This window comes from Diachasmimorpha longicaudata, chromosome 4 (assembly GCF_034640455.1).
Source record: "Diachasmimorpha longicaudata isolate KC_UGA_2023 chromosome 4, iyDiaLong2, whole genome shotgun sequence".
In the NCBI taxonomy this organism is placed as follows: Eukaryota; Metazoa; Arthropoda; class Insecta; order Hymenoptera; family Braconidae; genus Diachasmimorpha; species Diachasmimorpha longicaudata.
In genome coordinates this window covers 11,497,325-11,523,283 of record NC_087228.1, presented here as the reverse complement: position 1 = coordinate 11,523,283, position 25,959 = coordinate 11,497,325, and the positions used below count along the sequence as shown (strand labels likewise).

The 25,959-nt window shown below is 33.1% G+C and overlaps 6 protein-coding genes across 24 annotated transcripts; 3 read left to right on the top strand and 3 right to left on the bottom strand.

Annotated features, from left to right (window-relative positions):
- Positions 1-1,422: 1,422 nt before the first annotated feature.
- On the bottom strand, positions 1,423-14,755 carry LOC135161497 (histone deacetylase 4). 16 transcript variants are annotated; one of them, XM_064119117.1, is made up of 16 exons: positions 14,359-14,755; positions 12,871-13,041; positions 7,693-7,752; positions 6,936-7,090; positions 6,628-6,732; positions 6,367-6,492; positions 6,188-6,270; positions 5,983-6,092; positions 5,359-5,499; positions 4,604-4,701; positions 4,373-4,513; positions 4,029-4,305; positions 3,545-3,922; positions 2,976-3,245; positions 2,532-2,878; positions 1,423-2,376 (listed from the first exon to the last, which is right to left on the bottom strand). In XM_064119117.1, exons 2-16 carry the CDS (start codon positions 12,911-12,913, stop codon positions 1,618-1,620), a joined length of 3,093 nt encoding a protein of 1,030 aa, XP_063975187.1. In that variant the 5' UTR covers positions 12,914-13,041; positions 14,359-14,755; the 3' UTR covers positions 1,423-1,617. The 16 variants fall into 16 exon arrangements, with proteins under 16 accessions (XP_063975187.1, XP_063975189.1, XP_063975185.1 ...); XM_064119119.1 differs by lacking the exon at positions 14,359-14,755 and adding an exon at positions 14,130-14,263; XM_064119115.1 differs by lacking the exon at positions 14,359-14,755 and adding an exon at positions 13,982-14,122.
- On the top strand, positions 14,196-19,075 carry LOC135161501 (26S proteasome regulatory subunit 7). 3 transcript variants are annotated; one of them, XM_064119140.1, is made up of 9 exons: positions 14,196-14,323; positions 16,554-16,675; positions 16,833-16,941; positions 17,171-17,284; positions 17,391-17,428; positions 17,531-18,013; positions 18,081-18,245; positions 18,332-18,498; positions 18,581-19,075. In XM_064119140.1, exons 4-9 carry the CDS (start codon positions 17,215-17,217, stop codon positions 18,957-18,959), a joined length of 1,302 nt encoding a protein of 433 aa, XP_063975210.1. In that variant the 5' UTR covers positions 14,196-14,323; positions 16,554-16,675; positions 16,833-16,941; positions 17,171-17,214; the 3' UTR covers positions 18,960-19,075. The 3 variants fall into 3 exon arrangements, with proteins under 3 accessions (XP_063975210.1, XP_063975211.1, XP_063975209.1); XM_064119141.1 differs by lacking the exon at positions 16,833-16,941; XM_064119139.1 differs by lacking the exons at positions 14,196-14,323; positions 16,554-16,675; positions 16,833-16,941 and having other exon boundaries at positions 17,045-17,284.
- Positions 15,257-16,026, top strand: LOC135161510 (uncharacterized). Its single transcript, XM_064119158.1, has one exon. It carries the CDS (start codon positions 15,257-15,259, stop codon positions 15,698-15,700), a length of 444 nt encoding a protein of 147 aa, XP_063975228.1. The 3' UTR covers positions 15,701-16,026.
- LOC135161508 (transmembrane protein 222) lies at positions 15,868-16,874 on the bottom strand. Its single transcript, XM_064119156.1, has 4 exons — positions 16,574-16,874; positions 16,288-16,498; positions 16,058-16,188; positions 15,868-15,967 (listed from the first exon to the last, which is right to left on the bottom strand). Exons 1-4 carry the CDS (start codon positions 16,705-16,707, stop codon positions 15,889-15,891), a joined length of 555 nt encoding a protein of 184 aa, XP_063975226.1. The 5' UTR covers positions 16,708-16,874; the 3' UTR covers positions 15,868-15,888.
- Positions 19,076-19,203: 128 nt separating the features above from the next.
- LOC135161503 (uncharacterized) lies at positions 19,204-25,130 on the top strand. Of its 2 annotated transcripts, none has more exons than XM_064119144.1 (4): positions 19,204-20,204; positions 22,139-22,398; positions 22,488-22,610; positions 22,692-25,130. In XM_064119144.1, exons 1-4 carry the CDS (start codon positions 20,163-20,165, stop codon positions 23,374-23,376), a joined length of 1,110 nt encoding a protein of 369 aa, XP_063975214.1. In that variant the 5' UTR covers positions 19,204-20,162; the 3' UTR covers positions 23,377-25,130. The 2 variants fall into 2 exon arrangements, with proteins under 2 accessions (XP_063975214.1, XP_063975213.1); XM_064119143.1 differs by lacking the exon at positions 19,204-20,204 and adding an exon at positions 21,169-21,247.
- On the bottom strand, positions 24,229-25,853 carry LOC135161507 (endocuticle structural glycoprotein SgAbd-2). Its single transcript, XM_064119155.1, has 4 exons — positions 25,716-25,853; positions 24,990-25,195; positions 24,640-24,901; positions 24,229-24,565 (listed from the first exon to the last, which is right to left on the bottom strand). The coding sequence occupies exons 1-4, from the start codon at positions 25,725-25,727 to the stop codon at positions 24,473-24,475; spliced, it is 573 nt and encodes a 190-aa protein (XP_063975225.1). The 5' UTR covers positions 25,728-25,853; the 3' UTR covers positions 24,229-24,472.
- Positions 25,854-25,959: the final 106 nt, after the last annotated feature.

Genomic DNA, 25,959 nt, shown 5'->3' with positions numbered 1-25,959 from the left:
CCACCAGCCTTTATAACGAGGATCAACTTAAGACAATGCCATACAGAAATTATTACAAATTCACTACAACAAGTCATCTTTATTCTCACTGATTAAAAATTCATGTTGTTCAAATAAGTGGAATTTAACTAAGGTAATTGAATAAAAATAATTTTTGTTCTCTGTAAAATGTATCATGAAATCTGTCGATACGCTAATATCAGCATTTACGTAACACGCGCAATATCTTTTCTATGAGATATTACAACGAATAATTATACTGGAATATTTATCGCTTCATACAATTTCACAACAATTGTCGATAATAGTAATAAAGATGAGCAAGAGACGAAAATAATTATGAATTTAACACCACTGGCCAAACTGTTCTTTTTGTTCATCATCTTTCTCGTTATTATTTATATCAACTGTTAATGAATTACATTGATCGATAAATATTCGATTAATAATATCCCCAACATTATATGCTTAATTACTCAATATCATCCAAAGGATCGTGATAATAATTACCGCTGTGCTAACAAACAGCGATGATTTCATGTTTTCTAAACGCCAGGTTTAGCGATGAACATGTACAATAAATCTGACAAATACAAAGCGAGTAACCAGCACTTCGCCAACAATAATTTTGTTATATCAATATATTGCCCTATATTAATTTTATTAAGTATGTATATTTATATAAAAACGAAAATACAAGAAAAATCTATCGACTAATGTTTTTTAATTAAGCTAAATTTATGTTTACCAACTGTAAAATCTAACGAATATACATTCAATGCCCTAAATATATAAAACATAAATCAATATATCAAGTTTAATGAACCACGACCGACAGAAAATGAATTCTATTCTTCAGAGATATTTGACACAAATAATGACGTTATGAAAGATTGAAAAAAAATTGATATCCATAGTGAATAAAAAGAAATTATTTAAAAATCATAATTTCGTTGATCAATGCTTTTAATAATGAATTTCTTTGTTAAATTACATGTTATTAATCAATATACCTCAAAGCTTCGTTGGGGCGTAAAAATATGAATTATGCAAGTTCAATATTTATAAAACCACAAATTCATATTAATTTCTCCGATCTCCCTGTTATGATTTCTTATATCAATATTAGTTTTCATTCAAAAAAATATTCCATCAATTTCCATCTTCTTTATAGCAAAATTAATCAAATTTAACAATTGACCCATTGAAGAAATATATGACTTTTAGTCGTTACAATGGGCGATCCATTACTGAAAATTGAAAAACAATATAAATTTACATCTACGAGTTGTTATTGTTTCTCCATAGATGGTTTTTCGCTCCCTTATTCAATTACGACTTTTACGGCCCAGCCGTAAACATTGAGGCAATTCCGTCGACATCTCGAAAATGGAGGGCATCGTATATAAATACACGAGAGCGTGTGTGTGTGTGTAATTATTACAATGATAAACATTACAAAGATAATAATAATCATAATAAGATTTTTTCATCCATCTAATGTAGCCCGGACACATTATTGTGAATAGTGTGCATAGCTAATTTCACTCCGTGTTGAAATTTCAATGATCAACTTGGTCGATCAGTATTTAATGAACGTCTTGTATTGTATGTCATTCATTTGGCTTCGTCCTCATCCATTGGTTCTTCCGAAACTTGACGAGAATGTTCTGGAGTACTTGCAAGATTTGTCGGTTGTTGCATGGACAATGAAGCCATGGCAGATACTGTATCAGTTTCATCATGTTCTTTCTGACTTGCCTGTAATGCACTTGTAGCAACAACATGCGCAGTCAATTTGACACATGGCCAATGTGACATTTGTATTGCAATAGTTTTTTGTAATGTGTCAACAGCATTCTGGCACGGTACTCTTGTTAATTCTTCTTCTTTAATAGGGGTAATTTCATCACCCAATAATGCACGTACGCACTCTTGCGCTGAATCACAAATGGCAGCTAGATCATAACCACCCTCCAATGCAAGTACAACTTTTCCATTAGCAAGTTCAAGTAATTGCTGTGTCATTCTTCCAAAACAAGCTGGACTAACTTTGTAACCACCTAATGGAGCGGGATGTCCTATAGCTGCATCGAAACCAGCCGATACAATAACAATATCGGGATTGAATTCCTTTCCAATTGGCATCACAATTGTACGGAAAGCTGCAAGATATTCAGCATCACCCATTGGTGGATTCAATCCACCAGACCATGAAATATTTACATTATATCCAAGACCATCGCCTACACCACATTCAGTTGATCCACCAGTTCCTGGGAAAAAATTACCATCGTCGTGTCGATGAATTGACAGATAGAGAATACGTGGATCGTCGTAAAACATTTGTTGGGTACCATTTCCATGATGGACATCCTAATGGAAAGAAAACAAAAATTATTAATATAAAATGACCAATGATCAGTCAACGTAATTAATAACTTTTAAAAATTTTCTTTATACACAGCGTTGCAGAGTAGATTTTTTTTTTATTGGCCTATTAAATTAGATATGAATGAAAATATGTTTACCCAATCAACTATGAGAATTTTTCTGGTATTCAATTTCTGCTGTAATAATTTAGCGGCAATAGCAACGGAATTGAAAAAACAAAAACCCATCGCTTGATTTGTTTCTGCATGATGTCCTGGAGGTCTGACAACAGCAAAACCATTTTTTATATCACCGATTGTAGTTTTGGAAGCTAAATCAACCACACAGCCAACGGCCATTCGTGCTGCCGGCGCTGTATGTAGTTCATTCCACGTTGTATCAGAATCAACACCAACTCCGCCACATGGCAGTCGTACAAAACTTTTGATTGGTAATTGAGAAAGTTTTGACATATCCAATTTTTGCCGATTCAATGGATTGGTACCTGTACACAGTAATACAATATTATTATTTTACATAATTTAAAAGTAAAAATGAATTTATGACTGTTCTTACAAGAGAAAAATATCAAAAATTATTACCAAAAAGAAGTGCATGAGCTTCACTATGGCACGACTGAATTTCTTCAAGGGTAGCTTTGCGAGATCGTATGCGATCACATCGTTGAAGTAATCCAGTTTCAGAAAGTCTAGCCCAGACACTTTGTAGCCTACCACCATGCTCCGGATGACCCCGAACAGTCTCTCCGCAAACACAGGCATGCTTAAGCATCAGCGGATCATAAGCAAGTCCAGTTGTGGGACGATGTGGTGATCCATGAGTAAAGACTTCTGTACTGGCTGCTTGAGGTCCTTTTTATATCCCAATTATTAAAGTTTTATCATAATTATTGAATAATTTAAATAGTTACCTAAGTGCACAAGAGGACTGGATAAAGCTCTAGATAATGGTCTGCCCAAATGTACGCCACCACTACTGGTACCGGCACCACTATTGTTACTACTACAATTACCACCACTATTACAACTACTACTATTCCCACCACTACCAACACCAACACCTGCACCACTAGCACCACTAGCACCACTACCGCCACCACCACCACCACCACCACCACCACCACCACCACTACCACTACTGCACCGATTACCGATATAAGTTGATGTTTCATTAAGCTGAAGTGTATGACGCATCATCAAATCCCTCTGTTGTTGTAGAAATTGTTCTCGATCCTTTTGCTGCTTTGATATTTCACTCTCTTCCGATTGTATTTCTTTTTTTCCTGTCAAGTCAATCACTTCGGATTCTTCACTTTCGACTGTCTCATCAAGTTGGCTTGCCTGACCAGCACGGGATCCAACTCTAGTAAGTACAGTTTGACGAATTTGCTGTTTGAGATAATTGTGTGCCTGTTGCTGCTCATGTAGTTGTTTTTCGGTTAAATATTCTTCATAATGGGTGGGTGGTGCCATTATATTACCTTGAAGCATTGGATGGCCCAATGGAAGTGGGGCGGATTGTGTTCTACCTGTGAATTCCAATATTTTTATTAAATTGTTGGTTTTTATAACATTGTCCAATACAACTAATGTGCGGCTATTGTAGGAATAAAATGACAAAGTCAGTGAACATACTACCTAAAGGCCGATGACCAGCCTTATGCAATCTGGCATGAGCTACTTGAGTATCAGTTATAGGAGTATTATGATAAACCAAATGTTGTCGTGAACTCTGTTGTTCCAAGCTCTGCATTTGTTTGTGAATGTACGCTGGTTCTCCTTCTATCACGGTCAATGAAGGATAGAAGGGTAGTGTACCCGGTAGCATTTGACCGGTTAGTGGCATTCCTAGACGTGCTGTAAATGCAGCACGAACTTCGGCCTCCGAAACAGGGGCCAATTTTGTTCCACTCTAACAACAATAATAGAATTTAATAATATTTCTTCGCATTATAGCAAACAAAGTAAACAAAATTTACCGAAGACGAATTGGATTGTACATGTGGTCTACCCAATGATATATTTGGCATCGACGGTGAGCTGAATAGCGAAAGGTCCGACAAACTGCCTTGTTGACTGCTACTTGTTAATGGACCTCCATATTGAGTATTTTCATTTTCCTATTACAGAGTCACATCATATAAGATTATTCAATTATTCAACTATTATTTAATAATGTAATAATAAAATTGGAATAATTTTTACTATACCTCTTGTATCGGTGTATTACTTCCAGCTGTGGGGCTCGACTGCGGATTATTCCCAGTCGGTGGGGAATTAGGTCCAGATTCGGGATTACTCACTGAATCTAATTATCAAATAATTGTCATCAATTACTTTTTATATATAACAATATATGTGAAATCTCAATTGACATATGTATATTCTTCTTTGAGCATTGATTCTTCTTTTAACTTAAAATTCAGAGAAAAAAAACATAAATCTCAAATTGATTCTCCAAATAACGTAACGGTGATTATTTTCATGCATTTATCTATAGTAAACTGGCTTGGAAAAAAGTAAATTTTAGAAAATCAGCAGCGACAAGAACGACAACAATAACAACAACCACCACAACAACAACAACAACAACAACAACAACAATAACAACAACAACCATAAAAACAAATGAAACATAATAATAATAATAATAATAATAATAATAATAATAATAATAATAATAATAATACATCCATTTATTCATTCCTATCAAAGAGAAAAATATTGGATCAATAAAAAATTGAGCCAGTCAGTGCAAAATAAAAGTTGAAAAAATATAATGATAATCCAAAAATCTTCTCACGGAATTTTATAGACTCGATGAATTTTTTAATTAGAGAATGAACAAACTGCAGTGAATACCTTTTATCATTTCTAACAATTATACGACTTATTATGATACAGATTTGTATTGACTTTATAATTTTTACAAATAATGTATGTACTATATTTAGGAGGAACATACTTGCTAGGAGTGATTTCCGTTTAAGATGCGACAGTAATCGATCCTTTCGTCGGGCTGTCAGCGGTGAATTCCTTGCTGCTGCCATATTCCGCTCGATGACGCGCTGCTTTAGTCGTACCTTGAGCAGGTTTGGCTCCGAGGCTGGCCAATTCAGCCAGTGTTAGTTATCATACCAGATAAAAAAAACGTGATACAAACGGATACAAAATCTTCAAGTCTAGCCAATATAAAAACATATGCATGTGTAGTTGATATACAACCAATTTTGTTTTTTCTTTAGAAGTTTGATTTTGCTTGACGTGAAGATGTATAAGTCCACACTGCATAAACACATCGTCAAAACTTTTCTTTCAATATGCCATTAAAACAATTATGCATAATGACGATTGAAATTTTTATACATATATGGTATTTTTGTAACATTGAAAATTTATCAACTTCTTTTTGTCAATTGACAAGATTTTTTTAGGAACAATAAGTTATGACGGTGTCATTTTCATGCTTTAGTAAGCAACTTGACTGACACGAAAAAACAGAAAAAATGCTGAGGGAAATGAGCCACTCTTGGAGGACAGAGGGAAAAAAAAGAAAGGAGAATTATCACTATAAAGTATCGATTATTACCTGTTTTTCTTAACGGGAAGTCATCACCAAATTTGTCCTGCAATATTTGTGGCATACGATAGGGATGTGTTGTATTTGATGCACTAGTGGTTTCTGACTGAGATTGCAACCTACAGATTAAAAGAAAACAATCGATCATCTTACTGATGATAATTACATTTTTTTACCTGATAATAATTTTTATTTCATTACTGATTTGACATACCAACTCTTATATCCTGGAGTTCCAGCGAGCCCACCATTAGCGGCAGCTGCCGCTTCTCTCTGTTTTTTATTAACGAGAAAACTCTTGAAGAAAAAAATGTGTTCAATGAATGTCCAAGATCATATATTAAAAATATACATATTAAATGCCACTGATTTATATCCCTTTAATTATCATACCTGAAGCCGCTGTTTGACTTCTGTAGATGCGATAGCACTGTGATCGTGCTTATCTTTCTTTCTAAGAGCTTCGATTCTTTCCTTTTCTCTCATTTGTTCTTCCAATTGCTTCTGTTGTTCCCATAGCTGCCAATAGTATAATTAAAATATGCATTAATTAATTAGATACAGGAAAGTACGCTGATAAATTAATTTTATAACGTGAATATCGTTACAACGTCTCCAGTAATGTAAATTGTTCACTAAACAATGGAAATATACCTTCAACTGGTGCATCTGCTGTTCATGCATTTCCGCTAACTGGCGTTCTTGGGCTTGATACTGTTGTCGCAAAATTTGTTGTTGAAGCTGATGATGCTGCTGTAGCTGGAACCAAACCCAGATACCTTAAGGTTACTGTTCTTTACTCTTATGTTATTCAGCCAAACAGATTAACCTTTTGTTATCCATTGCCGTAGTACACTAGCTATTTATATATATATGCATATATATATATACATATTTATTATTTATTTTGTACAAAAATACAATTAAATGCTAATGATAATCTGCATTGAGATTTACATTACCTCAAGTATCTTCTGCTGCAGAGCATGCCCATGTAGAGTTTGCGCATCATTGGTTGAAGTACGATAAGCTCCAGATGTTAGGGTAGCAGTAGCTCCACTTGTCACAAGGTCACGTGGTCGAGACATTGGTGAGCCAGGAGTATCTCTTGCCATTTCTAAACAAATTCTCCATAATTTCCGATTCAAATAGACTTATAAGGTGTGCAATTCCATTTATTAATGAGAATATAAGTAATTTAATTAGCATTGCTCAATTAATAATAATTTATAATTTGATAAATAGATAGCAATGCATGTACAGTATATGAAAAAAAATCGAGCCTCTATAAAATATCATTCAGTACTAATTGAAGAAAATGACGATTATTAATGGAATACTCTTATGCGTACACAACTGAGTGATACCTATTTACAATATCATCTGAGATATTAGTCTTCATGATAATATTGATAATAAATATTAAAGTACTTTTAAATATTGTCAATATATTTTTTTCCACATCAAAGAGTAATAAAATTTACATAATTGCATGTTTCGTAACTCTGTGGATATTTCTAGTTGCTTATACACTCTAACAGGTTGCTCCAGAATTACTATAATTATTTGCACTTATAGTGATGTACAAACAATTTATCAGAAAAATATCATGTTTAAAAAAACAAATTCTTTTATTAACATTCATAATTTAAAAGCAGCAAATAATCGTAACTAAGCCCATACGATCTCAATTTTTAACTGACAAATTAATAAATTTACCTTTTTGGGGCAGGTGGGAGAACGCTGATGTGATTTCAATATTTCTATAGCCTAGGTCTTCTGAAACAAATTGAAACAAATAAATATGGGTTTTTTTGTAGGTCCGCCAAGACGTGATAATAGACATTTAAAAGGAAATGTAGGATTTAAGCTCGCTAAAGCTGGGGAAAATTTTTGGTTGCCGACATCATATATTTTTGGCGAGTGGCCGATTTCTAATAATAGATGCTTAATTCTATGTATAGAATGATATTTACGGATGATTTTTTTTCGAACATTAAATGCAACTTTTGATCCTTGCACAGTTATAAATTTCACCGACTTCATCTTTATCATAGATTTTGATGATTTTAAAAAGAGACAATTCTGAGCTATATTCAAAGTAACCGCATAGTAGTACTGCATTCCGCAAAGCCAAATATTCAAATGAAATCTATATTAAAAGAGAGTATTCTATTGCTACATTTGCATTTCGAAACTATCCTTCGTTTAGGTTTCACAACCTGTTATTCTCTTAATTGACGAAAATTGAAAACTAGGTAGTAATAATGGTGTCTTTTAATAAACATAAATATTCAAATAATTATCAGGTAAGTGAACAATACTTCATTACTCGAGTAGATTTTAATATATTTCCTCGCAGAATATGTCTAGCTAGAGTGATCAAAAGTGGATGTTAAATATAGAAATTCTGTGTTGGCAATTCTGGACTGTATCAGACGTCTGTGAGGACGTTATGCACGTGGGTCATAATAATCATGAAAACATTTCGAAGGTCAAAAAGCTAATTATTCTTTTTTTTCCTGAGCAATGAAAATTAAAAATTTCGAGAATTATTCATTCCAATTATCATACCGTGTCATTTGGCTATAAAAACATCATAACACAACACGATGACTTGATTCATGTTCAACTCTGTCTAAGCAATTGAAAAATACTTCAGTGGAGTTGTTGAGTATAAGAAGAGACAATAGATTTAAAAGGCAGCCAAAAAAAATTGTTATTAATCACTAATAATATTTTTATACGAATTCTAATTTACATGAGAATAAATTCGGGACAACTTTAGTAAATGGATCGGAATACATTGTGGAATAAACTTATCTTAAGAGTTTTTCTCCTCTACAATCCCTAGAGTAATAATGAAATGACTTTGTAAGAACATATGAAGGCTCTACGAAACAACAGGTGTTTTCGACATAGCCGTCTCCTCACAACTGTCTTAACGATTCCCCAACAATTGATAGCCAGTTGAAACTATTATGTACTTGAGACTATTGAACTCACATCTAGAGTTGTATATCAATATATTCTGATCAATTTAATAAATAGACACATGACAATATTATAATATGTTTTTTTTTTCATTTTTCATTGAATAGTTGAATAATTTACTTGCGAAAAAGAATGAAAATTCCAAATAATTATTGTGGTGTACTTGTCTGTCATTGTCATGATAAGATTTTATTAGAAAAATATATCATCACATTATCTCGGAGAAATTAATGGGCGTTGATAATCAATAGGTCATACAGAATAATTATCTCTATAATATCAATTATCATATTGTATGAGCCCATTCTACTCCTAGTGTAAAACATCTTTATATTCATTACAATAAAGTTCTATTCCCAGGTGAGATTTTCACTTAAATTGCAATTTCCGCGCTATATCATAATATGTAGGTAAAGTGAATGAATGAGCAAAAAATTTACACTTCGATGTTGACTCTCATTCACTTATTTTCATATTGAGTATTTGAAGAATAGCGTCATAATTTTTTATGAGCACACATATGATGAATCATTTTGGTTGATTCGGTACACTGATCGTAATATTCTCTTAAACAAATTCAGGCGATAACCATTCACTGTTTCCGTAATGTTAGGAAAAATTCCCGTTAAATTATCATATCATGGGTTACACAATTGTATCATATAAACATATGAAGAACATGCATATCTGTCAAGTTATTATTTTCATTTAAAAAGAAAAACATAGTCCAATACAATACATGTATTATGTTTATTCGTTGATGAACAAGAATGACCGATAACTGTTATGGAGTAAATTGTGTTGTCTTTTTCACAGTGAACCTTTGGCGCCTCGTAAATGTAACTAGCGCCACGATGTGGGATTTCTAGAAGTTAATTCAGCGACAAACGAAGCGAAGGAACGGGGAGGGGAGAGACAGGAGAGGAAGGAGGAGAAGGAGGAGAAGGAGGAAATGTTTCTATTTATAGCGTGCTCTGGCTTTGTTGTGTCCATGCTTGCCTGACTTCGTCTATCATACCGTCACAATGATTCTCAATGCATATGCATAAAAATATAACACAATATGAAATTGAAAATGGTCAATTGATCATTATCACTGAAATGCTAATTATGAAGAATTCATACGCAAGAACCAATTGGGCATTAGAAATTATTAATTTCATGGGGATTAGGTATATAATTGTTGTTTTCCACAGTTATAATATATTGCTATTTCTGCGTAATAATATGCACATTAAGCAAAACATTTCTAAGCAAGGGAAGTTTTCCAACCCACACAGACAAGATACATATCGTCATGTGTCTATTTTTATCTCATCGCTCGATATGAGGTACGAGCAATATTTTTAGAACCTCACCTACCCATCTGCTACTACATTTTTTTGTTTTTGTTTGTTTGTTCATGTGTTTGTTATGCTATTACTAACTGATCAATTCTAATATTATTTAGTGGCTTTATCGTGAGTATAGAACCAGTGATGATCTATTATTTCACTTTGTAATGGTAATTAAGTCTACCAAGTAATTCTTTCTCACTCCAATTCATATCCGACTCAATGAAAAAAATATTAATATTAATATTGAGATGTATACTTTATTGATTGTAGATTTATTGTGAGATATGGCGTCATAATAATCATTACATAATTTTCCGAAGCATTCGCATTGCAGTATGAATTTATTCATCGCGAAACGTCAATGTTTCTCAAATACGCAACAGTTATTCCACAAATACTGAAAAGAGTACACCGTTATCACTGATATTATCATCTGCGTTTATTTATAACCAATTATTGCGTAATTAGGGATAATAATCACAAAATAAAAATTAGAAAAGAATAATCATATAAAATATTGGCAAATCATAAACAATTGACGAATGTTTTTCCAATTTTTCAGGCGTCTCTATTGAGTAAATATAACGAATTGTTGAAAATTATTGAAACTATTCTCAAAAAAATGCTTTCAACATTGATGATAACCGATACTTGAAAAATGATAAAGCTAATGTCTATTTGTATTTTTCTCTTCTCACTGCCCCTACTAGCGACGAAATGACTATTCACTCATTAACAATTTAAAACTTAAATATTGAAGGTTACATATAAATGATGTTATTACATCAATAAGAAGGTAGGAAACTAAATCATCAATAAATATTGTAGACAATTCGAGAATTAACGAAGGATGAAAATCTCATCTAATATAATGGAAATTGAATTTGTGATGCCCAAGAAAACAGGTTGTCGATCGACTTCAAGACTTACTTAAAGCCCTTGAAGTCCAGTGTGATCGCGCATCTATTCTTATCCACCTTTGTACACGCGTCGTACTACCACTGACAGGGAAGGGCGTGGGTAGAATGCTATAACAAGCTGAGCTTGGCTCGGGTAAATACTATTTATAGTACAAAGATTTTCGTGGGAGGAGCGGAGTAGTAGAGGATTGCCGTCGCTATAAATAATCTTTATCCTCACTAGTTGTTCTATCGAATCCCTATGTCATCAACTGGCACCTACACTAATATCTTTTTTCATTCCCTTTCTAAACTAAAGGTGACCTTTTGAAAAACATAAATGCTCTAGCTCATTCATTGGACTAGGTTAGTGATGGCGTTTTTCACCTTTACTCCCGAGATTTACTTACTACTATTAATTATTGGGTGTTTTTAAATTTTGCATAAACATTTTAAAAACATTTTTTTCCCATCGCTCAAAATTCAATAGGTTTTCTTTACTACAGCTCTTAATATAATCAAAGGTTGCAAGAATAATGAAGAAAGACGGAATAACCCGGGTATATATAAATCTATAATAATTGTTCTTTATAAATAAAAATAATAATTGGCAATGATGTCGTATGTTAACATCTTATGATTATAAAATACATATTCCATCGTTAGCGCCTGCGTCCATCGTTAATCCACCATCGTCCCACAACCTTGACCTTTCAAATCAAAAACTCCAGAAAGTGGACGAACAGATAGGACGAATATTTTAAATGAACCACAGCAACACTCCTTTCTACACACTATGGAGCTATTCAAATGTAAAATATTTTCTCTTCCAATTGGGACAATTTATAAAAATTATGTGTTGATTTGAAAAACTAAAAATTAAGAATAACAACAGAAAGAAGAAAAAACAATTGGATATTACATAAATATAAGAGGTCAATACTGCCATGGGAACTCGAAAGTTCAGTTATCCTCTTGCTCCAAAGATACATGTAAAGTAATATGTAATGCATATAATAATATTATAGAAATAAATTGTCTATTCTATGATTGAAAGTTTCTCCATTTCATATAATATTCTCCGTTTTTTCAAAAATTTATATTTTTAATGGAACACAAGCACCAATTGAATATGTATATGTATATGCAGATGTTCGTTACCAGTACTATGGTGCGTTTTACAGGTAAAATTGGTGTAGCAAGTCCGTGTAAATACACAGAGAGCTGCGTAACCAAGTTTTCTATTTATAAAGTCGCTATGGTCATATACCCTATGTTGGTATATTCTAATCATATTATTGCGTAAGAATGCCATTATACAATGACAATTGTCTCTTTGTATTGTATGAGAAGAATCTTGAATTCCAAGAAATGCATACTATTTAAAATACAAAGACAGTATGAGATAATTTTGATAACGAATACCTATTAGTGAGCTGAAAAATAAGTCATTTATCATAGATGATATGGAAAAATCATTGAGCTCGCATATTTTGATGAATAAGAAACATCAATTGGGTAAAATTTAACAGTGAAAAAAATGAAAATGCGATTATATTGAGTTTGTGGGGCTTGGAGCAGTATTAATATGTCGCATGTAACGTTAACAAATATGCATAACTTGTTGGATCATAGAGTATTATCATTGATTATATTGATGCTCTCACCTTTTACTGAAATGGTGTTTGCCGGCGGTGGTTCGCTCGACATGATTCCATAAAATTATTACAGTACCATGAGCTGCATCTATCACCTGCCCCCTTCTGCCAAACTTTTTCCAATCACTTTCAACACATACACTGGTACAATTAAGTGTTCGTCACAGACATCCACGTGGCCTAAAATTATTTGTTCACATACTAATGTTATTTTTTTCCAATTCCTGCTTATTTAAATAAAAATTACTCTTCATCATTTCAACTACTATTTTTCACCATACTTATTTATTACTTCTTATCACAATAAATTATTTGCACAATTTAATGCATGGTACTAATGGAATGATGAAATATTCATGAAATAGACTTTATCAATTAGATTTTATACTTTGATTGCACATCATAACAAGTCAGATTTTTTATTCAATGTCTTTGATGTATTTTGAGGAAATTGTAAATATCTAGTTTACGAAGAAGCAACAAAAAAAAGTGAGCGAAAGATAGAAGTACATTCACAGGTCATCCGATTCTGAGAATTTCCATTATTGGATTTTGAGACATTGTAAAGAATATTAAAGCAGAGTTCACTAACTTGAGTAGATTAGTGCAAACTATTCAACAAAGATAGTTGAAATTTTCTTAATAAAATCCTAAAAAGTGGGGAGGGGGGGGGGGTAATACGATTGTTCTGACATTCTTTTTCTCTCATATATGAAACGAGATCTTCAATTGATTAATATAAATGTTTAAAACTAATAGAAATCGACGATAAAACAAAGGACACAAGTGATTGAAACAAATATTCTAACGGATAAACTCGAGTTTACCTCTTTGGGAATCATCGTTGGCAGGCCTTCAGTTAAACAACAACATTAATTTGATAATGTAATACAATTTAACTGATATAAAAAACAACAGTACCTGCCAATAGTATTAATCACTAGGTCTATTGTTATTACTTCCCCTTGGCAGATCAAAAGCCAAAGGAAAATAAAAGTAGAGTATGATTTCTAATGTAAATATCCAGTTCGCAGGAACATATTGTTCTCGATTACAGTAGAGTCGATAACCTAATTTCTGTGAGTATTGCCATTAATAATATCTACCAAGCCATTCTTACATAGGTTATACCCGAGTATACATTGATGAGGAAGCTAAAGCCACGAAAACCTGTCTCTCACTATCATATTTTTCACACTTATAGCTCACTATAATGTTTATTTTTCTGAATACGCAATATCCTATTCTTGGTCTCACTTTTTTGTTACCTCAATACTCAATACAATGCAGATTGTATGTGTACTTTTTCGTTTTTATTTCGTCAAAATAGTCAACACACTAGTGCCACCCACAACCAGATTACGCATGCGTTATATGCTGTTCACTCTAACTTATTGTCGTTCATTAGCGATTAAAAAATACAGTGGATCATTGGAACAATTTGTCACTGGAAACACTAGAGGTTATTTTTCTTTCTGTACTACTTATTACACTTACTATTGCTTTTTTTCAATTTATATTTGTGTTCCTACACATCAATGTGTATACAATATCATTCCCAATGAATTCAATTAGCTACTTAAATCATGAGATTACTTTTAAGCTTACAGGGTTGATTCCAACCAACTCTGGATTCATCAACCATAACACTACAGATTACTAGACGGTAGAATACACTACATGTAGAGAACTCCCCAACTCATACTTGATTCACGTAGTTGTATGGTTAAACATATTGGTGTGTTTCCTTCTCTCACTTTTTTTTTACTATTCTTTATTATCATAACTATTTTCATATCATGCTTATTAATCTGTTGATTCCAATATTCTTTCTGTCAAATTCATTTTCCTCCTCTTTAATTTTTTAACGACAAGCAGTACCTATAATATGATACATTAACTCATAATGCAATGAATAGATAATCAATAAAAGGAGGATGTATAAATCCAAGTAGAAAAACGGTGCACAAAAATACAAGAGTTGTTTAGAGAATCCAGCTAGGGATAATTAGGATAATGTTTTTGATCCCAATTTGGTACGGTGCTATCTTCTTGAATTTATTTTTTTTTGCATTTTTACAACTTATCTTTGACAAAACTAACGTAGTTTCAACGATGTGAAAGATCAGGGTTAGGTTGTTAATAAAAAAGTTGCTTGTGTCATATTCGCATCTGACAGTAGAAGCAAAATTTAACAATACTATAAAGTATATTTCGTGTGAAATACTTCAAGAATTTTAAAAATATAATTGGTACAAGGAACATTCAGGGAATATTTAATTCTCTGCTCATGTTAATTTCTGGTTTTGTGATTCTTGTGAGGTTAGAGAGATATCCTTATTTGCTTATTATTATTGTTTCATAAAGATTTATCTTATTACTATTTTAGAGCGTCATGTCGTGGTTATTTGGAAGGAAAAAAGTCAAAGATTCACCGCCCGATTCGGGTGAAGATACATCGCCATCAACCAATCATGCCGATGATTACATACTTGTAGAAAGGCAGACCAATTCACCTTCATCAATTGTAGGAGCACATGAAAATGATTCATCAATTAAATCCTTTGGGCTATATCCCTTTGTTCCTCAAGATCAATCTGCAAATATATCAGCATTTCCATCCCATGTTGCGCAAATGGATATTTTATGCGATGCATCAAAATATTTACATAGTATAAAATTTCAGTTGAACAAAACATTTGAAAATTATCTTGAAATTGATAGTGTACAAGCTCATGAAATTTTTTCATTCATATTGAGGATTAAAAAGGAAGATTATAATTATGATTTCTCATTAGAAACTAGTGTAATTAATGAAATGGCAACAGGCACTTCATAAGAATTTTCCTTGAGCAGATCTTGTTTTTAATGAGATTTAACACATTCTCCAATACTTTATGACAATGAATATTGTGTAAATATTACACATTTATTGGACTTTTTTTTTCTAATTTTCTTGGTAACCGGCGTGTCAATTGGAATGATGATAATAAATAGGGCACACTGTAGTCGTGATTGATTTTTAATTCATATGGCTAGACAATAGATGAGAATAATTGCGATAATAGTGAAGAACGGCAACCATGTTTTCAAGAATCCTGGCCAGCTGTAATCATGAAATAATTTGTTATATAAATATTATAAAAATAAAAATAGTTCATTGAATGATTTAATATTAATAGATTGTGAATCGAACCTGACATATCTGCCATAGATAAGCATGAGCAATGCCAATTTAACCATATTCCAATTGCTTGAATTTTTATATGCCATCAAGTTTAAGGCAGTCGCAACATGAGAATGACAGTTATCGCAGCATAAATTATGCTAAGAAAAGGACAATGAATTAAAATCTAATTTTATTAATATGCCGCCATCATTTACTATAAAAATCAAGATAAAGCACTAAATTGGAGCATTACAAACCATTCGGGTTTTATAAATATCGCTAGCTTCTGTCACAGCACTATCCCATCCTATCGCACCACCTTTTGCTAATACATGATTCAATTGCCAATATTTTGTTGGGCAACCAAAAGCCATATGATCTTCAGAAACATGGTAAGGGCCATCAAAATCTCGGATGATCCCGATGGATGTTGCAATACCCATGTGTCCAATGACTGGGAGAAAATACCTGTTATCAGCATAATTACAATTTATGCATAGATATAGCTATAAATTTTCTATAGTTTTCAGCAAATTAACATACGTGAGAATTGGTATGGGTGTCCAAACAATACAAAATGGGTATCGCTTTCGCGAGACATCAATTTGAAGATTCATTACTGTTGAAGAAATATCAAATGATAAGGTAGATCTATCTGCATAATAACCGTTTGTCATTTTTCACTGTGAAAAAAAAAAAACAATTTACATTCCAATCTATCATTTCAAGCACATATATCGCCAATTAATTTACTAAAATTGACAATTTTTCATTGTAACCCAATGCGGCACTATATGGCCAGTTTGGGAGATACAATCCATGAGAAAGGCGGTTTTCCAACAGCTTTTGTGGTTGGGAGCCCCCCCTTGTCACCACTGCCGAAGCGTTCTCAATCTCTCCCATAATCTTTGGTAGGTGTTGACGGGCGTCAAGAGGTCCTATATACTGTTTTACCAACCGTAATATTCAACTTTTTTGAAAATCCGCCTGAAAGTTTTAGTTTTCTATATACATTGTGTTGGCTCTCAATTGTAAATACGTATTCATCGTCGATTTTTAGCATTTCATTCTCACATCACCATTAACCTAAAAATTTTTCCTATAAAGCGAGCATCAAAGTTATTAATCTAACTATTTTAGCTGTACATTTTACAAAACATTCGTAACTCAACCCCGGCGACAGGATGCCAGATCATTTAGGCAATGATATGAGAAAAATTAGAGACGATGAAAAGGAAGAAAAAGAAATTAAATGTGAGTATTTGCTTGTCATTGTCAAATTTGGAACATAAGAAAAAACGGCAATTTTTTTATTGAAATACTTATATCTGTATTCTTTATGAAAAAAATAATAATTTAGCTCTGGACGAAGGTGATATTCAGCTGTTGAAGACATATGTGAGTTGTGATTTTCCATAAATACTTTGATATGTACAATAAATTCCCTAGACCAAGATCATTTTTTCATCGATAATATTGTTTTTAAACTAAAATCAATAGGGTCAAGGACAATACACAAAAAGTATTAAAACTGTTGAAGAGGATATTCAGACTATAATCAAGAGAGTTAATGAATTAACTGGCATCAAAGAATCAGATACAGGACTGGCACCTCCTGCCTTATGGGATTTAGCCGCAGATAAACAAACTTTGCAGAATGAACAACCGTTGCAAGTTGCACGTTGCACGAAGATTATTAATGCGGATTCAGACGATCCCAAATATATAATTAATGTGAAACAATTCGCGAAATTTGTTGTTGATCTAGCTGATTTAGTTGCCCCTACTGATATTGAAGAAGGAATGAGAGTTGGTGTGGATCGCAATAAATATCAAATACACATTCCACTGCCACCGAAAATTGATTCAACCGTAACAATGATGCAAGTTGAAGAAAAACCTGATGTAACTTACAGCGATGTTGGTGGCTGTAAAGAACAAATTGAGAAGCTAAGAGAAGTTGTTGAAACACCTCTGTTACATGTGAGTTTGGCTATTACCCGAAAATAATTAATGCACGCGAATTATGTAAACGCTATTGATTTTTCAGCCCGAGAAATTTGTCAATCTTGGTATTGAACCTCCCAAAGGTGTACTCCTTTTTGGTCCTCCCGGTACAGGCAAAACCCTTTGTGCCCGTGCAGTGGCCAATAGAACTGATGCTTGCTTTATTCGTGTAATTGGATCCGAGTTAGTTCAAAAATATGTTGGCGAGGTAAAGTCCGCAACGTTGTTTTTGCATTCACCATATTAAAATTCCTTATTTTATAATAATTATTTTCGCAATGTATGATGCATCAGGGTGCAAGGATGGTTAGGGAGCTTTTTGAAATGGCAAGAAGCAAGAAAGCTTGTCTCATATTTTTCGACGAAATTGATGCCATTGGAGGAGCTAGATTCGATGATGGAGCCGGTGGTGATAATGAAGTTCAGCGTACAATGCTTGAACTTATTAATCAACTTGATGGGTAATTTGTTGTGTTTTTCTTTTCTTCTTTTTGTTTTTTAATATGCGCAGAATTTACTCATGAAATGATACCGATTATTCAGATTCGATCCACGTGGAAATATCAAAGTTTTGATGGCCACCAACAGACCAGATACTCTAGACCCGGCTCTGATGCGTCCTGGAAGACTCGATAGAAAAGTGGAATTTGGTTTACCGGACTTGGAAGGAAGAACCCATATTTTCAAAATTCATGCTCGTTCAATGAGTGTCGAGCGAGATATTCGTTTTGAATTGCTTGCACGTCTGTGTCCCAATAGCACTGGTGCCGAAATCCGATCTGTTTGCACTGAGGCTGGCATGTATGCTATTCGTGCTCGACGCAAAGTTGCTACTGAAAAAGATTTCCTTGATGCCGTTGGCAAAGTTATTAAATCTTATGCTAAATTTTCAGCCACTCCTAAATACATGACTTACAATTGAGTCATTATTCATTTATCGTTCATTGAAAATTATATAATCATATCTTGTACTTGCTTATTATAATTTGTCAAATGTAATAAAAAAACGAGTGGATTCATTAAAAATGATAAATGAGAGGAGGATGCATTTTTTTTATATTGAATATCATCACTATAACCATCTAAAATAACCTTACTATTAGTAATTTGCAATATTTTTATTATAATGAAGATATCAATATATAAATAAATGACTAGCATCAGTAGATTATCAGAAAAGTATTTTTTTCCCATATGAGTGCAGATTATTATCTTTACTCGCTGAAAATACATACCGTACATTAGTTGACATAATATTACCAGGAAAGAATAATACAACGAATACAAATTCATTTTACCCCAATATCACTATGATAAAGCCTCGGTATTCTGCAGTCTCTTCTGAATGAGTTCGTAGAAGTGAAAGTTATTCGACTCTTCCCTAGTGCCAACAAGATGGAAAATTGTGGTGCTCATACAAATATTTGCTCATCTCTAAATATTGTAAAATTATTGATTATCATTCCGAAAGCTGCAACTGGTGAAAAATGGGGATATTGCAATGACTGTACTGTCATAATGAATTAAATGGAAACAATGAAAAATGGGTGGTAAAGGAAGGATGAGAGGGGCCAGGAGAGAGAAGAGCATGTAAGAAGAAAAGCATTGTCTACAAGAAGATAAAACAAAACAATGAATGCCGTATTACGAATTCGATTCCTCTGTGTTGGAAGACTCTCAAGTTTTCTTTCAAAGGATACCACGTACTTTTATAGCATGATATCTCCCCCCTGCATTCGCAGAAAAGCAGATCGAGTACGTTTGGGCGGGTTGGCGTAAAAGTAGAGGGAAAGAGCGTGTGTTGTTACACTATTCATAATCCAAGTGTGATAGCGAGGAAACGTCGCGCCAGACTCACCTCAGTGTTTTCTCGTTAATTCTCAGCGGTACAAGTGTTGTGACTGACCAAGTATTGAGAGCTCTTTAAGCCGATTCTGTATTTATTTTTAAATTAAAATTATATACCGCAATACGGCTATCAAGAAATAATCAATAGGAAGAAAAAATGGAGAAATATTCATAAGAAATTTCGACGAGACGTTATACTCAGTTATTCATACACGACAATGACATTATTATAATACCAATCGGAGAAATTGGTTTGTATGTGATTAAAAAAAAAAAAATGACTACCATTTGGATAATACTGATTTTAAACACTATTATGGTAAGAATTACATGTATGCCTGTATATATTTTTTTCTTACATGATTTTTCAACTAGACTTTCAAACTTTTCATCAAATTCGTTCTTTTGATGAAGCTTTTAAATATTATTGTAAATATGATGGATTATCGAATTATAAAAATAGCTGAAAAATATATGACTAGTGGATATTTATATAATTGGTAAAATTGATTTCAAGTTTTAATAATTAATTCATTAGAAGTGATGAAATTCCAAAGAATGGGGTAAAATTAAAATTTTACTTGAGAAAACGAGTTTTCTACAACTTACATTCTAGTTCCCTGCTTTATATTTATGTAATAAGTCAAGTTCGACGTAGACGTAACACTATTGGCATTGGCTCTCACAATTATTTTCACAGTCTATGTAACCTTCGTAAATTTATAATACTTGAGAATATATGAATATAACATCTTGGAAAATCACTTTCACTGCTTTCTTTGATTTTCCCAAATTTATAAACAAATATATGATAGCGTTTTTTTTACCCAAAAAAAGGAAACCAATGACTGGCCTCGACACTGACTATCACACTGTGTTTATTTTTCATAATTATTGCTTTCCTGGTGTTATTTTAACATTTGTTAAATTATTGCTGGAAACATAAATTGTAGTGAGTAAAAATTGAGGAGAAACACACAGACCAATGAAAATCCCACACAATCACCAATTTAAAACGGGTTGTTCACTTCCAATTACGGTTATTGTGGATTTTGCCACAGCAATTCTCCGTGAGTGGGTGTAACGAGTATCTATAACCATATATACATGTTCCCGTGTATTGTTTCTGGCCATGTGCTGACTCAGACTCAGTCCAATCAAGAGTATATAAACAAAAATTTTTCCTTGCACGATGACATGTTGATTTATCGTGGTAATTAATTTGATACCGGATTTTACAATATCATAGTTATTCCTCATTTCTTTACTGCGAATAATATAATTATGTGATTTGAGATGATGCTGGATATGATGTGGGACAAATGTGTCACCTTGCAATTAAATGTATTAGCAAAGGCTATGGTATGATTTACAATGGTGGTTATTATTATTTGACTATCTTCGTTCAGTAAGCATTGCTTATAATTATGTTTTAAAATAGAAACTTACCTTCCGTTCCTATCTGTGAAAGTGAAGACCTCTCATGTTTTGGCCTGATAGACACAGTGATGTTAGTCACTGGTGAACATGACTCTCCACTTCCAATGTGCTTCCAGCCGTGAAATGAGGCAATTATTATATAGTCTGCTATTATCAAAAGCTATATAATTTAATTTATTTTCTGTAAATTCAAACAATGTATAGTCAAATACAATCATTTCATGCACTTGATTGGAATAAATTGCCATAAGTTTTAAATCAATTTAAATTTGGTTCCTAATTTCTATTAGAGGATATTCATACTTGACAACTGCTAACTCTATATGAAAGCTGACCACCAGCCGTATGGAGATTTCTTTATATGGATATTTCAGCCGCTGTATAAGACTTTCTCAAACCCACGCCAATCGGTCGCTCTGACCAAGTGGTAATAAAAGCTAACAAACCAGTCACTGTATTAGGCAATTTAGTAACTGCCGAAAAATTTTATCTCGGTACATTATTCTGTACATATTCAGTACATATTCAGGTGACAATATATCAGACATATGCCATAGTTCAGCTGCTTGAATTTTCCGTTAATATTTACAGGCTGTGCACCCACTATGTTTTTTAATCGTCGAATATTGATTGACTTGGATGATGTACTTGATCTAAATGAATAATAATTCATACAATACACAAAGGCGAAGATCCTTGGACTCGCCCATCAACTACTTAAATAATGAATTCAAGCAGTATATGTCCCTGAGGAATGATTAAGTAATCATTTGATTAACTCAATATAATATTGAATTTCTTTTTGTCTTTTAGATTGCAGTTGTTTATGCGACACGAGATGAAATAGAGGTAGAAACCAATGGTTGGAATTTTAATCCTCACACTCAGTACCACATTCAAACTGATGAGGGCCCCGAGAGATATTTCAGGTTTCAAACTCTGAATGGGCAATTCAGAAAGGAAAAGAGACTCGAGGATGGCACTGTTATTGGCACAGAAGGATGGCTAGATCCTCTAGGCTTCTTAAGAATTAAAGATTATATTGCCGATGGTAATGGATACAGAATACTCAGGTCGGTGATAGATAGTAGTATGCACTCTCATAATATGTACTGTTAGTGTCATTAAGCCACAAAAAAATGATCTTTTTCGTTGTTTACAGATCTAAAAAAATTTTTGTTGGTAAAAATGAGCCCATTGGCGATGCCGTAGCAATCAGTCAGCGCTTTCCGACACAAACTGGAATTTTAGTACAATCACGTCGGAGACCTGTTAATCCCTTTAGGTGATCAATTTCATTTCTATTACTAATGAAAAATTGGAAGAATAAAAATAAAGGGAAAAATTTATATTACGTACTTTACAGGCAAGCTTCTTATGCAGAAATGTCCGATAATAGCATCGAAGGGAATATAGCAATAAAACCGACTAAGCGATATCCAGGGAGTGTACAACCGATGACAGTTCTGTCACCAATTATGGCTGACAAAAAGTCCAATGCGTGGAGTCAGCCCTCAAAAAATTATAATCCATCCCAAATGTCTCGAGCATATATTCATGACAATCCACATTATACTTATTCTCAATTACCAGAGCCTTCGCTGGGGATGAAACCACCTCTGAGCAATTATAGAAATATCTTTAACCAACCCATTGCCATAACTAGCAGATCAAAAGAAAAGGCAAACACTCGTACTACCGATACCCACCAGGAAAGGGTAAATCAATTCAATAATAATAATGATAATAATAAGAATACTAGCATCCTGACAGAAAAGAGCAGCCAAATACAGACTGGCGAGGAATTCCCTCAGTATGATGGAACTCACACACTTTCCGATGGATTTCAATACTATTTGAAGAAGCAATATCACGAGGAGGAAGAAAAATTGAATAATAGAGTCGGATCCTTTGGTTACATAGATCCATTTGGTATCCGGAGAGTCATTTATTACAAAACTGATGGCAGTAATGGTTTTCTTCATAAAAAAAACAACCGTTATGTTGGCCTCACAGGGACCCCTTTTGATCCGGTCCCCATATTAAAGTAGTAATAATATATATCAGTGCTAGTCTCTGGGGTGTGTAAGATTTTCCATCGCCATTGATATTGAATGGAATATATAATTTTACTCATTATTAATATTGTTATTATTATTTCTATGCTTATTGCTACGCTCTTACCCCAAAAGAGAAAAATAAAGTGAGATATTTATTGTCAACATACCAGTTATACAATGACATGTGAAGAAGAAATAATACAACTTATAATTTTTTTTTTTCTGGAGAATATACATTTATGACACACGGCCCTAGTTTACTCGAATTCATCTGTCGGGCATTTACAGAATCAGATTCACCAACCATTAACAAATCCATGCATAAGAGGCTGTCTATTCTTTAATTTAGATAATAATAGGCATAAAAACAAGTTTGTTTTTTACCGAGCTTACATTCCTTGCCTCGATGGTCACAATACATTGTCATATTTTTAATAAAATAGAACATTATAGTACAATTCAGAAAAATATTTGAAAAGAAATGTATTTTGGCCTCAAGGCAAACGTTATTCAGCATCACTCTATAATATAACTCCTTGACATCTACTATATATTTTCTACCTCTTCCCTTATGTGATTACATGAAATAATGATTGATATATTCAAATTTATATGTTAAATTTTTTATTTATTCATTAATTTGGCCAACTTAGAAAAATAATATTGAGCTCGAAAATGTCATTGATAAAGAAAAAAAATAATGGCCTTATTATGAATATAATAAGATAATTTATTATAATAACCCTTAAAAAGAAAAATAAGAGTATTTATTAATAAAATAATGTCAATCGTTATTGATATGAATATTTACAGTCAAAAGTTGTAATAAAAAAACGCTATTAATTCAATAAAATTCATCTGTATTCCATCAAATCAGTAATTACATAAACATGATTATTGATTGCGTTATGTTCCATCATGTGATGTTGTTTCAGAGGAGTGAAGAAAAAAAAATATATTGAAAGCCATTCTCCAACGTTTCCTAGTATAATATATTATTTGATAAATAATTCATAAACTGTCTATGATTATCCAACGATACTTGAGTATTTCAAAATGATTTTTTTCCTTTGAGGAGTGATAAAATTTATAAACGATAATTTTTATTATCCTGCTGTCTATCAATCTGCTGATTGAAAGGTTGTTGAGCTTTTTGTGCTGCTTCCCGTGCAGCAGTTTCCTAGAAAAGAGAAAAAAAAACAAAATGATAAATAATAGGGGAAGGAAAGACAAGCATCTTCACATTATATTTACCTCTTGTTGACGTATACCAGCATAAATGAGATCAAGACCTTTCTGAATTTCCTCGCTAACTGGTGGCGGAGTAGGAATATGATCGCCGGTAGCGTGGAATCCAGTTTCATCCGCTGTATAGTGAATAGTTATAATTTGGCCCTCGGGACTGGTATATGAGTAGCTACCCTGTTGAACCAGAGCTTCAGCCTTATTATCCCCTTCGCCAATAGTTTTCACATAGCCACTCTCTTCTGCAACAATGTTATTGCCAGTCTCATAACTGAAACAAATAAAGTAAACTGAACAAAACTAGACGAACAAATAGCGTACGAGTCAGACTGCTCAATTGAATTCAATACAAACTCTACCTAGTTCTATATGTTCCGTCGTGTTCCTGTTCTTTATTCCATTGCAAAATTGGAACATATGTAGTAGTACTGAATTGTCTGTCATTATTTACTGATCTTTGATGCTCTTCTTGATACTGTCCTGGTGTCGGCGATTGTGATGAGTGCTGTTGTCGGCCTGGATGGTAATTTTGGCCAAATACTGTACCAATAAACATGGCTAATACCTGAAATGTCGTATAATATATTGTATCCGCTTCATCTAATATTTATTATTACTGATATTGTCCTTATTATTTCAGTAATAAAAATTTTGGATTCAAGTTAATTTACTGACGCGACTTGTTGATAGACTATTGAGAGCATAGTGGGGTAGAGAGGAGATCACACCGGAGATGAGTGAAAGTGAAAAGTAAAATGCCAGGTCGGGTCATTTAACTCTTGACCTGTTAACCAATAGGTCTTCACACTATCATCATTGAAAATCAAATTCATTCCCTATTTTTCATGTTTTTTGTGCTTCTCTCTTTTAATTCATTGAAATGATTCTACTTTGCATACGAGACAACTTTCTCATGGTGATTGTGACTTCTTACTTTTGCATATTTCAACTAAATTACATAACTGAAAATGAATACAGTATATAGAATGTAGATCCACCACGTTAAATTACAATATTATCCATAAAACTAATATAATTAGAAGGAAATTTATCAACAGAAAAATCATATAAATTGTATGACTTACCAAAAATTTCATATTTAACTCCTTGAGAAGAAAGTTGTTATTCACTAAAAAAGTAAAAGGTGTGTAGCAGATTCCTGCGGACTATATAAGTATGAAATTATTTTATCTCTTATTGCAGTATAATCACTCAAGTAACACAAAGTACTCTGTGTCCTGCCAGAGGAAAGAAATCAGCTTTTATACGGACTCTCACTTTACCACCTCCCTCATGAGAAGCTCATGAATTATACGCGTAAATATCTAT